Raw genomic sequence first — 13,676 nt, forward strand, 5'->3', positions numbered from 1 at the left:
CAAATCTATCTCAGAACAAATAATGACTACCTCTAGCCCCCCTAATGGTTTGGGACCAGATATATGGATACTCAGTCCCTTTCAGGAGCACTGGACAGATGAAAATATGAGAGATGTGAGGGAATTCCACAAATCAGCATAGGACCCTAATGGATTTTCAGAACAACTTGCAACATTTGAGGACACGTCTACTTTTGCTGCTAGGTAGAGTGGTGTTTTACAGAATGCTGGTACTCCCACAGCTTTTACATACTTCAAAATGCATCACACTGGGAACTTAATACATGAAACTGTCCTTTCCCTACTATCGGTTGGGGACCTTCCAAGGATTGCCTTGGACATATTGGCCAGCGAAGCATTTGATCAAGGCATTGCACACGCAACTACTCGAATGTCAGTATTTCATGCTAGCTGACTCAATTCTTAATTCATGTTTCATAGGTGCTACACACTCATGATCTTTCGTACCTGCTCAAATTATTTCAGCTTTTCAAAAACCAGAGTAAACAATTTTTTCTGTGTTTTTTAATCCAGCAATATCATGATTCCTTATACTGCTTGACCTTCTGAGGGGGTGCATTTTTTGACCAAGTATGGTGGTGCGTTGTTTGTTAGTGTCTTTGCAAAATGCCTTTCCCTAATGGCCTGAAAAGACTAGAAGTTTTCAAGTTCTCCCCCTGTTCATGAGGTCTTTAGCATGAAAATACATGGGACCAAATCATAGATCCTTACCTTGCAAGAAACCATAAGACAAATCTTGTCTGGCATTTGAAAAAGTACAGGGCTTGATCTGCTTATTGACCTCACTTGAGTATCTTGGTTGTGTCTGAAGCACTGCGCCTTTCACCAACCCATTTTATTGTAATGAATTATCTAACTGTGCATATCTTTTTCCCATTTTATATTAGGGAGTGGTGGAAAAGTCGCACATGCCCGGAGACTTCTTTAATTTATATCTTCACCAAAACTACTTAGATTTCTTCACTGAAATCGATGACATTGTCAGAGCAAGTGAATACCTGAGTATTGCAGATTTCTTCAGTGGGGACTGGAATGTAAGAATTCTGTGTTTTTTATCCAATTGCAGAGATTTGTTATTTGCATACTCTTCTTGAAAACGAATGTTCGCATGAACCTTTAATTTTAGTGATGTATACCATATGGGTGATACTGCTGCATATAAAGAATGTGAGAGATATAAAATTGATTGTGTACATAGGTACAGAGCAGCACAGCGGAAGTGGAAAAGCTTATGTCCTGGTGCATGAATCTATGCATATGCAGTTCTGATCGTTTCCATAAGCAATTTAGGTTTGCATAGGAATTTAGGGATGCATTGATGATCAGTCCGGAGACATGGGGTTGCCATCACCAAGAAGGGTGGTCTAAGACCTCATCATCCTCACTACTTTCTCCCCTACCAGTAGGTGCTCATCTTCAGCAGTTGGGTGGTCCTTTGAATACCTTGTCAGAAACTCCTGGAGTTGTATTCTGGTAGGGTTGGACCCAGCTCTTATTTTTTTGTTTAGCTTTACAGAGAAGCCTCATCTTTCACCTCTAGGTTGGAGTAAGGGGTGAGATCGAGCTCCTCAGCCATCCTCTCTGGTTTGCTCATTGATTTACTAAAGTGGGGTTCTTTTTAGAAGACCTACACAAAACGTTCTAAGTACTTACCCTCTAACTTCAGTGAGTTTTCAGGTTTCAAAAAATACTACAGGTACTCAATCGAAGGCCCTATCAAGACTTTTAGAAATTTGGAAAATAGTCCATTCAACAAATGAGTTGTACTGAAGTAAATTGCGGGACTCTTGTTGTGTGATAAGGTGTTGACTAACTTAGTCCGATAAATGCAAAGTCGCAGACCACACCGCTGATCCAGTATACTGTACCAAAGTAATGTATAGTGTGCAGAGTCCAGTGGATCCCCAGAGGTATTGCAGAGGTTAAATTAGATCATCACTAACAGCTCTCTTTGTGGTAGTGTGGTTATGTTTATCTGGAGGTGTGTTAAGCATTTATTGTATTCACTCTGGCAAGAACTGATGGCACACACTCAGAGACTGAATCCAGACCAATTTGGTAAGTATAAAAAAGGTATACTTATATTTTATTTCTAGAGCCAAGCAGAACTTGGCACAGGTAGGTCAAATATACTTTCAAATGCAAGGCTGTACACAGAGATGCAATTACTGAAAATGGAACCGTTACAGGTTTGTATTTGCTTTTAAAACAGTTCAGGATGGGCGTGGACAAGATGGCGGCGTGAGCAGACGTGTATTCTCGCTGCTCCCGCCGACGGCCGTCTTACAGCACCGGTTCTGGCGCCCTGGGGCCCACGGAAACGGGTCCGAGGACTGCCTGAACCGAGGAAATAGCTGAGCGGGACTGAGGAGCTCACCAGGCGAGAGACATCGAGCGATCGGGGCTGTGCAGGGCTCGGAGGTTGCGGAGCGCCCATCCCCCACAGGGTCGAGAGCGAGGCCCGGAGCTGTGCAGAGGAGCGGAAGCCGTACGGCGGTTCCCCGGGGCCCGGAGCTCGGCGGGCTTTGGTCCGGTGGCTGCGGCAGAGCGAGATTTGATGTACGGGCACTGATAACCCGCCCCCTGAGCAGTCACAGGCACGCCACATCGAGGCGCGGAGCTACGGCCGGTGGGAGGACGTCCCAAGCGCCTGGAGTGGCCGGAGAGCGGTCCCGCAGCTTCGAGGGCCCGGAGTGCTGATGTGTGAGCAGGCAACGACGAGAAGCCCGGTGAGCAGGGGAGACGGCCTGTGGGACAGCTGCGGCGGCGTGGTGATCGGCCGAGGAGCTGCGGTCCCTTGGAGCCAGCCGGGGGGGCTGGGGACCACGAGTCTGCAGAGTGGGCCTACGGAGTGGAGACTGCCGCCGGGGAGCAGGTCTGTTCTGGGCTGTGAGCTGCGAGTTGGCGGAGTCGTTCGAGGGTTGTGACCCACTTGTCCAGTGAGGGCTGCGACGCCATTCTGAGGGTGCCTGTGGGACGCCGGAAACCTTCATTCCCGGCGGTGCTGCCGCCCATTTCGGCGAGCGGGGCCTGCGGTCAGTGCTTTGGTGAGGAAAGGACCAGGCGCCCAGTGGAACCGAAGGTCTGGAGGCCCTGCAGAGGTGAGGAGGACGCCACAGGGGCGGATTGCGACCGCGGCAGGGGTGTCCAGAGGCGCAGGAGGCTCTTCGGGGACGAGTGGAGGCGGCCAGTAACACCGGGAGCGGAGTGGGCCCCGCACTGGAGGTCGGAGTTTGAGTGCTGGCAAAAGCGGGCGAGAGGGGATTGCGCCAGACTTTGTGGACTGGAGGCCCCGACGCTGCGGCGGATCTGAATAGCTCTACGTGCTCGGCAGGAAGGAGGCCCAGGCCTAAGGTACTGAGTCGGCATGCGTCTGGCTGCAGTGGGCAAGGGGTGCAGGGCCGCAGGGCAGCGCGCATACCAGTGAAGAAGGATGTCCGCTATCAGAGGCGCCCGCAGCAAAACTGTAAAGGAACTCTTTGCGAAAACGCAGACTGCCCAAAATAAAGACACCGCGACCCCGGGCTCGAAGAAAATGGAGCAGGACGCAGACAGCGGATCAGAACCCATCACGAAGGCGTTTTTGGAGTCTCTTTTTACATCCCTACGGGACGACATTCAAACCTTCAACGCAGAATTTGCCAGCGAAATCAAAGAAGTGCGGCGTGAGATGGACGGAATAGGGGAACGTGTGGCGGACCTCGAGTCCAAAAGTGATAGCAAAGATACTGAACTAGCGGCCCTGCAGCAAGAAATCATCCGCCTTCATGACCAACAGGTGGACCTTCAGCTCCACATGGAGGATCTGGAGAATCGCTCCAGACGTCACAACATACGTATTCGAAATGTTGCTATGTCCGTGGCCACCCAAGACACGTTTCGTTATGCCAGGGAACTTTTTAATCACGTGCTGGGGCGCCCATTGGACTCTGTCCTCCACCTTGATAGGGCACATAGGGCGGGGCCCCCCCGGACATTGTCAGCGCCCCCTCCGGACATATTGGTTTGTGTCCAAGACTACCGTACTAAGGAAGAGATACTGCAGAAGGCACGACAGATGCACCCGCTCACGTTTCAGTGAACGTCGCCATTGCTGTTTCAGGACCTGGCGGCTCTCGCGTTACACAAGCGTCGTCTCTTCAAACCGGTCACGTCCCATTTACAACAGAAGAATATTCCTTACAGCTGGGGACACCCCTTCCGTCTCATCTTCAGGCTGGAGAATAAACAATACCAGCTCAGGTCGGTCTCGGAGGCCTGCCGTCTGCTAGGACTTGAACAACCCGAGGAGGAAGAAGAGGTCCAGAGAGCCACGACAGAGGCGGAAGAGCTCAGGCCCCAATGGCGTCAGCAACGAAGGCGGGTGAAAAAACCCCCAGCGACTGAGATTGCAGCGGGCCAGCGAGCGGCAGTAGAGGCTGTCGCCGTAGATGGTGGTACAGATCCTACGGGGTGATCCTACGGGGTGAAGGGCCTAAGGCTTCCTGGTGGCCTGGTTACCTGTTCAGACTGCACGGCCGTTGGCGGGAGGGAGCTCCGGGATAGACTAATAGAACTACCCCGTGCTCGTTTTTTCCTTTTCATCTCTGGATGAAGGACTACAAAAGTTTGAAGTTGTGGTGGGGGGGAATTGAGGGTTGGGTGGGGGAGGGAAATTGGTCCATGGTGCACTTGTTGGAAGGGTTGGTCTTTGCCTCAGTGTTTTGGAGCTTGCGGGGTGGGAGAGGACCTGAGACGCTTGGGTTGGAATTCAAGGGGTTGCTTCAATGGCAGAGAAACGGTTACACTCTTCACAATGACGGCTGATGATTTGGTTCTCCTCACATTGAATGTGAGGGGACTGAATAACCCAGTCAAGCGCAAAGCGATCCTGCTCCACTTAGAACAGTCTCAGGCGGACATTTGTCTCCTCCAGGAGACGCATCTCCTGGCCAAGGATTGTCACCGGCTTCGGTCCTGTAGATTCCCCCTTCAATTTTTCTCCTCATGCCCTGATAAAAGTGCGGAAGTTGCAATTCTGGTGGCACAAAAGTTTAGGGGCAAGTTTTAGGCAAGACTGCTGAAATTAAGGGGCGACTGTTAGTATACAGGTTTGCAGTGGGGGATATAACTTACACGATTGGCACGATATATGGGCCCAATGAAAGTCAAGAAAAGTTCCTGCATAGAGCTCTCACTGACGTCACTGACACGACAGACCGTTAACTCCTGCCAGGCGGAGATTTGAATTTGGTTTTTGACAACATACTGGACAGGTCCTGTCAGCGCACCGCACAAGTAGGAGCTCTCACAGCTGTGGGCCTGGCCCGCTTGAGGGACTTGGGGCTAGTGGATCTTAGGCGCATGTAAACCCCGGGGAGAGGGACTACACATATTTTTCAGCTGCCCATAAAACGTACGCGCGCCTAGACTACCTGCTTGTCTCCACAGCTACTCAAGCACTCGTCACTAGCGTCGACATAGGTACGCCTCCCTTTCCGACCACGCGCCGGTTACGGTCGTCTTTTCCGTGCCTGCAGCGCAGCGCTCACGCAGGGTCTGGCGACTTCGAGAGTCATTGCTGTATAGGAAAGTGGTGGTCACCAAGATTCAGCGCGTAATAGCGGACTACCTTTCCCATAACAGCAACGCTGACACCACGTTGGCTACACAGTGGGCCGCGTTAAAGACTGTCCTCAGGGAGGAGTTTATCTCCATCTCGACGGCGGAGAATGTGGAACGTCAGGCCAAGCGAGACGAGCTTACACAACAGACTAGGGAATTGGAACAGATCCATAGGAGGACAGGGGCCCCGAGAATATGGCGGCAATTAAAAGTGGCGCGTCAGCAGCTCGCGGCCTTGCGACTGCGTCACGCATATTACACAAGTGGGGACAGATGCGGGCGCCTACTGGCACATAAAGTACGTGAGGTCACACAGAGACGGGAGGTGCTGGAGATAAGAGGAATGGATGGCACACAGGTGACTGGTGATCATGCTATAGCTGGGGCCTTCAGCGCATTCTATGCAGAGTTATACTCTGCTGTTCCGGCGGCGGAAGCAGACTTCTTGGCGGCTATCCCCCTGCCGGCTCTGACGCAAGACCAGATTGAATGCCTGGAGAGAGACATTCGTCCGGAGGAGGTGGTCTCGGCCATTTCTCGCCTCAAGTTGGCTAAAGCTCCTGGTCCGGATGGCTTTCCGGCAAGCTTTTATAAAACATTTTGTGCCCAGGTGGCCCCGCTGCTTGCTCGACTCTTCACCTTCTTCGCGGAGGAGGGGGCAATACCGAGAGACCTGCTGGAGGCGTCTATCGCTGTGATACCCAAACCGGGTAAGGACCATGCGGAATGTGGAGCGTATAGACCTATATCTCTCCTAAACGTGGACCTTAAGCTTTATACCGGGATCCTCTCCTCACGTTTGGGACCATACATGGGGGGGCTGATTGATCCGGATTAGTCTGGATTAATTCCGGAGTGCCAGACCTCTGATAATACCAAAAGGGCCTTCCACCTCCTCGAAAAAGCCCCTCGCACAGAGGGCGAATACATGATGCTGGCCGTCGATGCCGAGAAGGCATTTGATAGGGTGCACTGGCCCTACCTAGAGAGGGTCTTAGTGAAGGCCGGTATGGGCCCAAAATTCCGGACTAGGGTGATGAACTGCTATAAATTCCCCTCAGCCACGGTCCGGGTCAAAGGATGCACGTCTCCCAGGTTTGGGATCGAACGAGGCACCCGACAGGGCTGCCCGTTGTCCCCTCTACTGTTCGCCCTTTATATTTAGCCTCTCGCACAACTGCTGCTGTCGGACCCGAGGGTGAAGGGAATCAAGTTTGGAGGCGACGTCCACACCATAAGCCTGTACGCCGATGATGTGCTGATATCGCTTGCCAGCCCCCGGTACTCCCTCCCCGCGTGCCTCGACGACCTCGCCAAATTCGGACGGGTCTCGGGCTTCAAAGTTAACATGACCAAGTCCGTGGCCCTTGACCTGTCGCTGGAGGCAACCACTCGCTTCTGTCTACAGGCGGCATTCCCCATGCAGTGGGCCTCAGATACGGTCCCATACCTTGGGATACAGCTGGCCCCTTCCTTATTGACCTCAGTAGATATTAACTACTCCCAGCTGAGGCAGAAAATTAGACGCGAGCTGGGACAGTGGATATATTACCCGCTGTCCTGGTTGGGTAGGGTAGCGGCAGTCAAGATGACGGTCCTCCCTCAAATACTATACCTTTTCCGCACGATCGCCCTTGCCCCTCCGCGGGGCTGGATAAAATTGATGCAGTCGGAACTGTCGCAGTTTATATGGAATGGAAGGAAGCCAAGCATGAAGCTGCGGATAGCAATGTTGGCACCAGAACAAGGCGGGATTGGTATCCCAGACCTGGCAACGTATTTTCAGGCGACTCAGTTACGCTTCCTGGTGGAGTGGGTTAGATGGGAGTCCGGGAAACACTGGTTGTTCCAGGACCAGGCGGTCGCCGGGCGGACCCTACAGGAGATTCCCTTTATGCGACGGGAGCACAGGCCCCCTAATCTCTATGCGTCCTTTATCACGCAAGTACCGCTGGAGATCTGGGACCGTGTGGGGGTTAGCCAGGATTTCACCACCCTCGCACCGCCCCTCACCCCCATTATGGGGAATCCGGACTTCCAGCCGGGGAAGGACGAAAGGGCCTTCGCGCGTTGGAAGCCTGCCGGTTGTCGCGCTCTCCATCATGTCTACGGCACGGACGGTGTAATTCCTTTTCTGCCGTTCCGTCAGGAGTTCGGTCTGCCGGAATCCGAAAGACTCCGATACTTACAGGTCCGGCACTGGGCGCTCAATGCCGCTGTGAGATCTTCGGCGAATAGGCGCTTGACATCTTTCGAGCATTGGTTGATCACCCGCTCCACAGATAAACAGCTGATCTCAGATCTCTATAAAATGGTCAAACACAGATACACCTACAATTCAAGCAGGGCTCGCTGGGAGCGGGAGCTGGGGAGGTCCCTCACACACAAGGAGTGGGAGGGGGTATACTACAGGGCGCGCCATTCAGTCTACCACATGGGACTTACTGATACTCTCACGAAGGTAGCGACCTACTGGTACTACACCCCTGAACGCCTGTATGAGATGGACAGTGTCAAAGACCCCCTATGTTGGCGTGGCCGTGGTCAGGTTGGCACATTAGTCCATGTACTCTGGGAGTGTAAATTCCTACAAGAATACTGGGGCCAGATCCTAACAGATGTAGGCAATCAATTCGACACAGAAATCCCACTCTTTCCCTCCTATGTCCTCCTTGGACTGCCTAACGCACTGACCTATCCATTGCGGTCTCGGAGGGGTCGCCTGATTGCCATCGCGTTGGGGTCAGGAATGCAGAATATATTAGCGTATTGGCGATCAGCGCAAATTCCTACCTACCAGGGTTGGCTTCACCGCCTTTGGATGGTTCTGGGCATGGAAAAACTGTCGTTGTCTAGAGCAGGAGAGGGGGCTCGCTACGCAGAGTTGTGGAAGCCATTTCTGTCTTTATTGGCTTCTGAGTTTGTGGAGGTAACATGTCCGAAATATCTCCGACTGTTGAGGTTGACGGAGTCCGAAGAGGAGGTGAAGGAGATGGACTCGGCTCCAAAGATTGGATGAGGCCGACAGGGAGAGTAGAAGAGAACCATGGACCATGGGGGGTGGGGGTAGGGAAGGGTGGGGAGGGAGCGGTGGCAGGGATGAGTGGGGGTTTGTTGGGTTCCGGGTAGGGGAGCGATTGGTTGAGGGGGTTATTTTTTTTTCTGTTTATTTCATCGGGCTGAGGTGCTAAGTGCCTTAGGCTGGCTGCAGGGCGATTTGGCAACGGGCCGGTTCCGGAGAGGAGGTTGGGTGGACTCAGGGTGAATAGTAAAGGTAAAGGACCTATGCCTCCCCAAAGTTGCAGGACTGACGACGTGTATGGGGGGACGCCTATTATCTTCACTTTGTTTATGACGCGGCCGGCCCAGGTTGGGTTGTAGGCGACTTGCTGTGTGTAACATTGGTTCCCCATGCCATGGCAATTGTATTGTACCTCCCCCTCATGCCGATCCGTTGGTTGGTCGGTGGTCTACTTAGCGACCCTTTTGCAGCTCTACTGTATTCTTTCCTTTTTCTTTCGTCAATAAAAACATTTAATACTAAAACAGTTCAGAATACATAGAAATTCCTTTAGATTACATTTGCGTTCATTTTCAGTTACATCAGTAACTCGGAGTGATATGCCTAGATATCACACCATGGATCTTACAAAGCACAGGTAAATACAACTGTTTTGGGTTCAAAGCAAGGTTAATTTGGTTTCAGTACAAAAGTCAGTTCAACACTCAGACCATTTTTCGAGAAAAATCCTAACATGGGTTCCAAATGTTATTGGTTTGCAGGTAAGTAAACGACCTTCAAGAATAGCTGTTTGGGGTTAGAGCCAAGGTTCCCCAAGGCTCAAGGAAGCAATTAAAATCGTTCCACCAGCGGCACTTGGGCAGCCGGGTGTCTTTCGGGGCTCAGATCGTGTCCTACGCCGACGATACCCAGCTCCTCTTCATATGCCCTAAGGGTGTGGAGTTTGATGGAGAGAGTATCCAGGGTTGCCTTGAGGCCGTGTTCAACTGGTTCCATCTGAACGGCCTCAAGTGCAACTCGGATAAATCTGAGGTACTCTTTTTTGGATGTAGTGCGGATCCAGAGTGGCAGGAATGGTGGCCAAAGAATATGTTTCCACCTTCAGGTTCATCTCAGGTGGCCAAGAACCTGGGTATTAAGATCGACAAGGACTTGTCTTTGCGTTCTCAGGTAATTGGGCTCACTGGCACCTGTTTCGGTCTGCTTCGGATGCTCCGCAAGTTTCTGCCCATCCTTTCAGAAGATCATAGGAAGGTAACGGTACGGGCGATAATCGGTTCTAGACTAGATTACGCCAACATCTTGTACCTTGGCCTACCGGAGTATCTGTTACAACGATTACAGGTGGTCCAGAATTCGGCAGACTGGGCCATTTTTGGTCTGTCAGGCCGGGCACGAACCTCTGGTTTCCTGCAGGCTCTGCACTGGCTCCCTATTCGGAAGCGAATAAGTTTCAAGGCCCTGACCTTGGCTCATAAAGCTCTATATGGGTCAGGATCCAAATACCTCCGGAAAAGGGTAGCTTTTTATCACCCTCCAAGATCTTTAAGGTCTGGATCTCTGTTTCTTGCGGCGGTCCCTCGGATTAAGAGGGCCCGCATAGGTGGCCGCTCTTTCAGACTGCTGGCACCCCAGCTCTGGAATTCTTTACCACTGGCGCTGCGCAGTACATCCAATTTCTTGATGTTCAGGAAGGGCCTCAAAACTTGGCTTTTTTCTATTTAGCTTCGGTTTCTTAGGCGAGTCTGTATCTTTCTGCTGTTCTCTTCTCTTTGCCCTGTTTTTTAACTGTTATGTTTTCAGTATGTAGTGAAAAGCGCCGGGACACTCTTTGAGTAGCCGTGCGCTATATAAAACAATTATAACATAACATAACATAGTGTAGGAGGCCAAGGCTTACGAGCAGGCCATTCGGTTGTGGGAGCAAAGCTCCTGGGGTTAGGATCAGCTTTACAGGGGCCAACAGTCCACACAGGAGCTGTACCACCAGCGGCACAAAGGCGGCCATATGCAGGGTGCCAAGAGGTCGTTATGAGCCCTGTTGTTTTCATTGGAGCTCTACGATTTGGAAGAAATGCTGCAAGGAGGTTTCCTGAGGGCAACCACTGGCAAGAGGGGCAAGTTTGATTGTAGAGGGATGCCTGGGCTCCGTCGGTTGGGCCACCCAAGGTCGTGGTGTGTCGTGTGAGGGGTGTCTTTGGGCGTCTGGTTTTCTTATCAGCTCCGGTCGGGGTGAACTCCTCAGGTTGAGGCTGCAGGCGTTGGGTAGAAGGTCGTGGCAGATCAGGGATCACCAGATCCCAGGTCAGGATCGCTGAGGAGACCTCCTCGTGCTGTTGGGCCACTCAAACTCGGGACAGGGGGTTTGGGTGCAGAGTGGTGCAGGACCGTGAATCCGGCTGGATCTGGGGACAGTGTTGGAGTCTTTAGTTTGAGCACATCCGGTGCTCACAGGAGACCGAGTCTGTTTGGTGAAGGCAGAGCAGGTCCTCCAGGTTCTGGATGGCTGCTGGGCACGCCGTGGTTTCATTGAGAACAGGTCGAAGTCGGGACAGGCCGGTAAGGCTGGGGCTAAAGCAGTTGTCGTCTTCTTCTTCCACTTTCAGCATGGCTCTTTGATCCTTCTTCTTTCTTCTTCTTCAGTATGAGGAGGCAAGGTTAGGGGTCACCCTAAATACAAAATTTAGAGGATTTTACTGGGGTGTGCAGATCGTAACAAATAGTTCCCATTTTTGGGATGAGTACACACCCTATTATGCCACCCTCCAGGGGGAGGTGGGCATGAGCCTCTCTCTGATTGGCTGTGTCCCCTCATCTTCATGGATGGGATTGAGATGTGTGCTTCACCTAGATTCTCTCACCTGAGGGGTGGGGTTGGCAAATTTTCCTGTTACTCTGGCATGGCATTTCTCACTGTTTATAAGACCCAGAAACCATCACTCAGGGAAGAAGCAGGCTGAGAGCCCCTGTGGGTGACCTGACTTCTTTCGTGTTGATTAGCAATGATGCATGGGTACCAATAAATACATTTCACTGCTGTGTCTGGTGAGTTTCTTTTGTTTGCTCCTGGGAGGTTGCAAAGTATTTCCCTAACAAGTTTGCTATCAAACTTCCCAGGTTTCAGTAAAGCCATTATGGAGCTGTGGAGGTCGTAGTGACCAGCTCCCAGACCATATACTCTTTATGGCTTTATTGCATTTTCAATGTCGAAGAATGGACTTAGTCACTGTAGGGGTACAGTGCTCATACAACTGTGCCTTTCCTGTGTTCAAGTGCACCCTGCTAGAGGGGTCACTTACGTAGGCAACAGGCAGTGGATTGCACGCAGGGATGTGGGCAATGTCGACTCTTCGCTTTTCTCTGCACCAAAACATGCAGTCTGCAATGTCAGTGTGTGGGTGTTAAGGTGCAGAGTCCATAAGGGTGGCACAATAGGTGCTGCAGCCCTTAGAGGCCTTCTCTAGTCACAGTTCCCTTGGTAGCCAGGATAGCTTTGTTTCAAGGGCCTACCTGTGGCCAGAGGTGAGCCAATTGTGGGTACAGAGTACAGTTTTTTGGAAAATACACAGGCCTTGGGCACCGGATTGGCAAGGTCCCAGGGCACATCAAGTCAAAGTGCATCAGGCACAAAGTGGGGGGTAACTATGCCAAATGGGGCACTTTTCTGCAAACTCCTATCAAATCAAGGTGGCCCATCCTACCAACACCCAGTCCCAATTTTGTGATACTGTCTGGGAGGAATTCACAAAGGTCAACTGCACCTAGTCATGTGACCCAGGAACAGGCTGCAGGCATCAAATGGTTAGAACAAGAAATTGCCAACTTTCTAAAAGTGGCATGTTAATAATTGTGACCTAAAATCCTGATTTACCGTTAAAGGGGATTTAAAATTACAATTCCCTAGACACCAAACATGACATTTCTTCTACCTATTCTCAAAACAAAGCTATTACGTTTTGAATGTAATAAGGTTATCCTATGGGAGAGGTAGTCCTTGCAGTAGTGAAAAACGAATATAAGAGCTTTTCACTACCAGTACATGCAAAAGTTAAAAGTGCGTGTCCAACCTTTTAAATACACTGACTCTTTCCTGTAGGCTGTTTAGGGTCTACCCTAGGGGTCACTTATATGTATTAAAAATGAAGGATCAGGCCTGCCTTTTTTCCCAGGTCAAACTGGCAGTTTTAAACTGCACACAGGCTGCAATGACAGGCATGAGACGTGTTAAAAGGCTACCTAAGTGGGTGGCAGACTACTAGCATTTAATTTACAGTCCTTGGGTCCATGTATTACTACATTACAAGGGACTTAAGAGTACATTAAATGTGCCAATTCGGTGTAGGCCAATTTTTCCATATTTAAAGGTGAGAACGCAAGCACTTTAGCACTGGTTAGCAGGGGTAAAGTGCACAAAGTCCAAAAAGCTAAGAAAAAGAACCGGGTCAGAAAACAGGACAGGTGAAGGCAAAAACCTTTGGGGTGGCCCTGCTAAGAGTCCCAGTAGTAGTCATTCACTCTGTTTGATTGAAAATAAATAAAATATGATTTAAATTTTTTTTATCTCTTGCAGGAGCAGGACATGGCACCCATGGTGCAAACACAAATGTGGATGTTGGTTTTTACCAGCTGCGTGATATCTCAAGGCTCTGTCTCTTCCAGATTTTTCTGTCTGTTCTCACTTCATTGATGAACTCCATGTCTGAATCTCACTGGGATTGAACACATCTTAAATGACATCATTGCATCCATTTAGATTCCTACTGCCACTAATAGTTGCCCTCTCTAGTGGCGAGCTACACCTGTAATTCCATTTATAATCTCACTAATGGATAACATCTATAGTTTCAGCATCATCATGAATACAATGGTAGATACTTTCAGTATTCATACCAAAGTGTCACAGATGCAGACATTGGTTATTTTCTAGCCACATCTGTCTAGCTGTAGGGAAGAAATTACTATCACATAAAGGCATCTGAGACTTCCTGCTTTTTTCACTTTTTGTGGCATGCCGTGTGTTTTCTCTTCA

The 13,676-nt window shown here is 50.6% G+C and overlaps 1 protein-coding gene across 4 annotated transcripts in view; it reads left to right on the plus strand.

The window, feature by feature from the left end:
* RAD17 (RAD17 checkpoint clamp loader component) overlaps positions 1 to 13,676 on the plus strand; it is a 564,733-nt gene that overhangs the window by 471,659 nt on the left and 79,398 nt on the right. For all 4 annotated transcript variants that reach the window (XM_078675299.1, XM_078675297.1, XM_078675300.1 and 1 more), the window contains exon 13: positions 909 to 1,055. In XM_078675299.1, coding sequence (XP_078531425.1) covers positions 909 to 1,055 — 147 coding nt within the window. The remainder of the gene's footprint in view (positions 1 to 908; positions 1,056 to 13,676) is intronic.

The sequence above is a fragment of the Lissotriton helveticus genome, chromosome 2_1, assembly GCF_964261635.1.
Source record: "Lissotriton helveticus chromosome 2_1, aLisHel1.1, whole genome shotgun sequence".
NCBI classification, from domain to species: domain Eukaryota; kingdom Metazoa; phylum Chordata; class Amphibia; order Caudata; family Salamandridae; genus Lissotriton; species Lissotriton helveticus.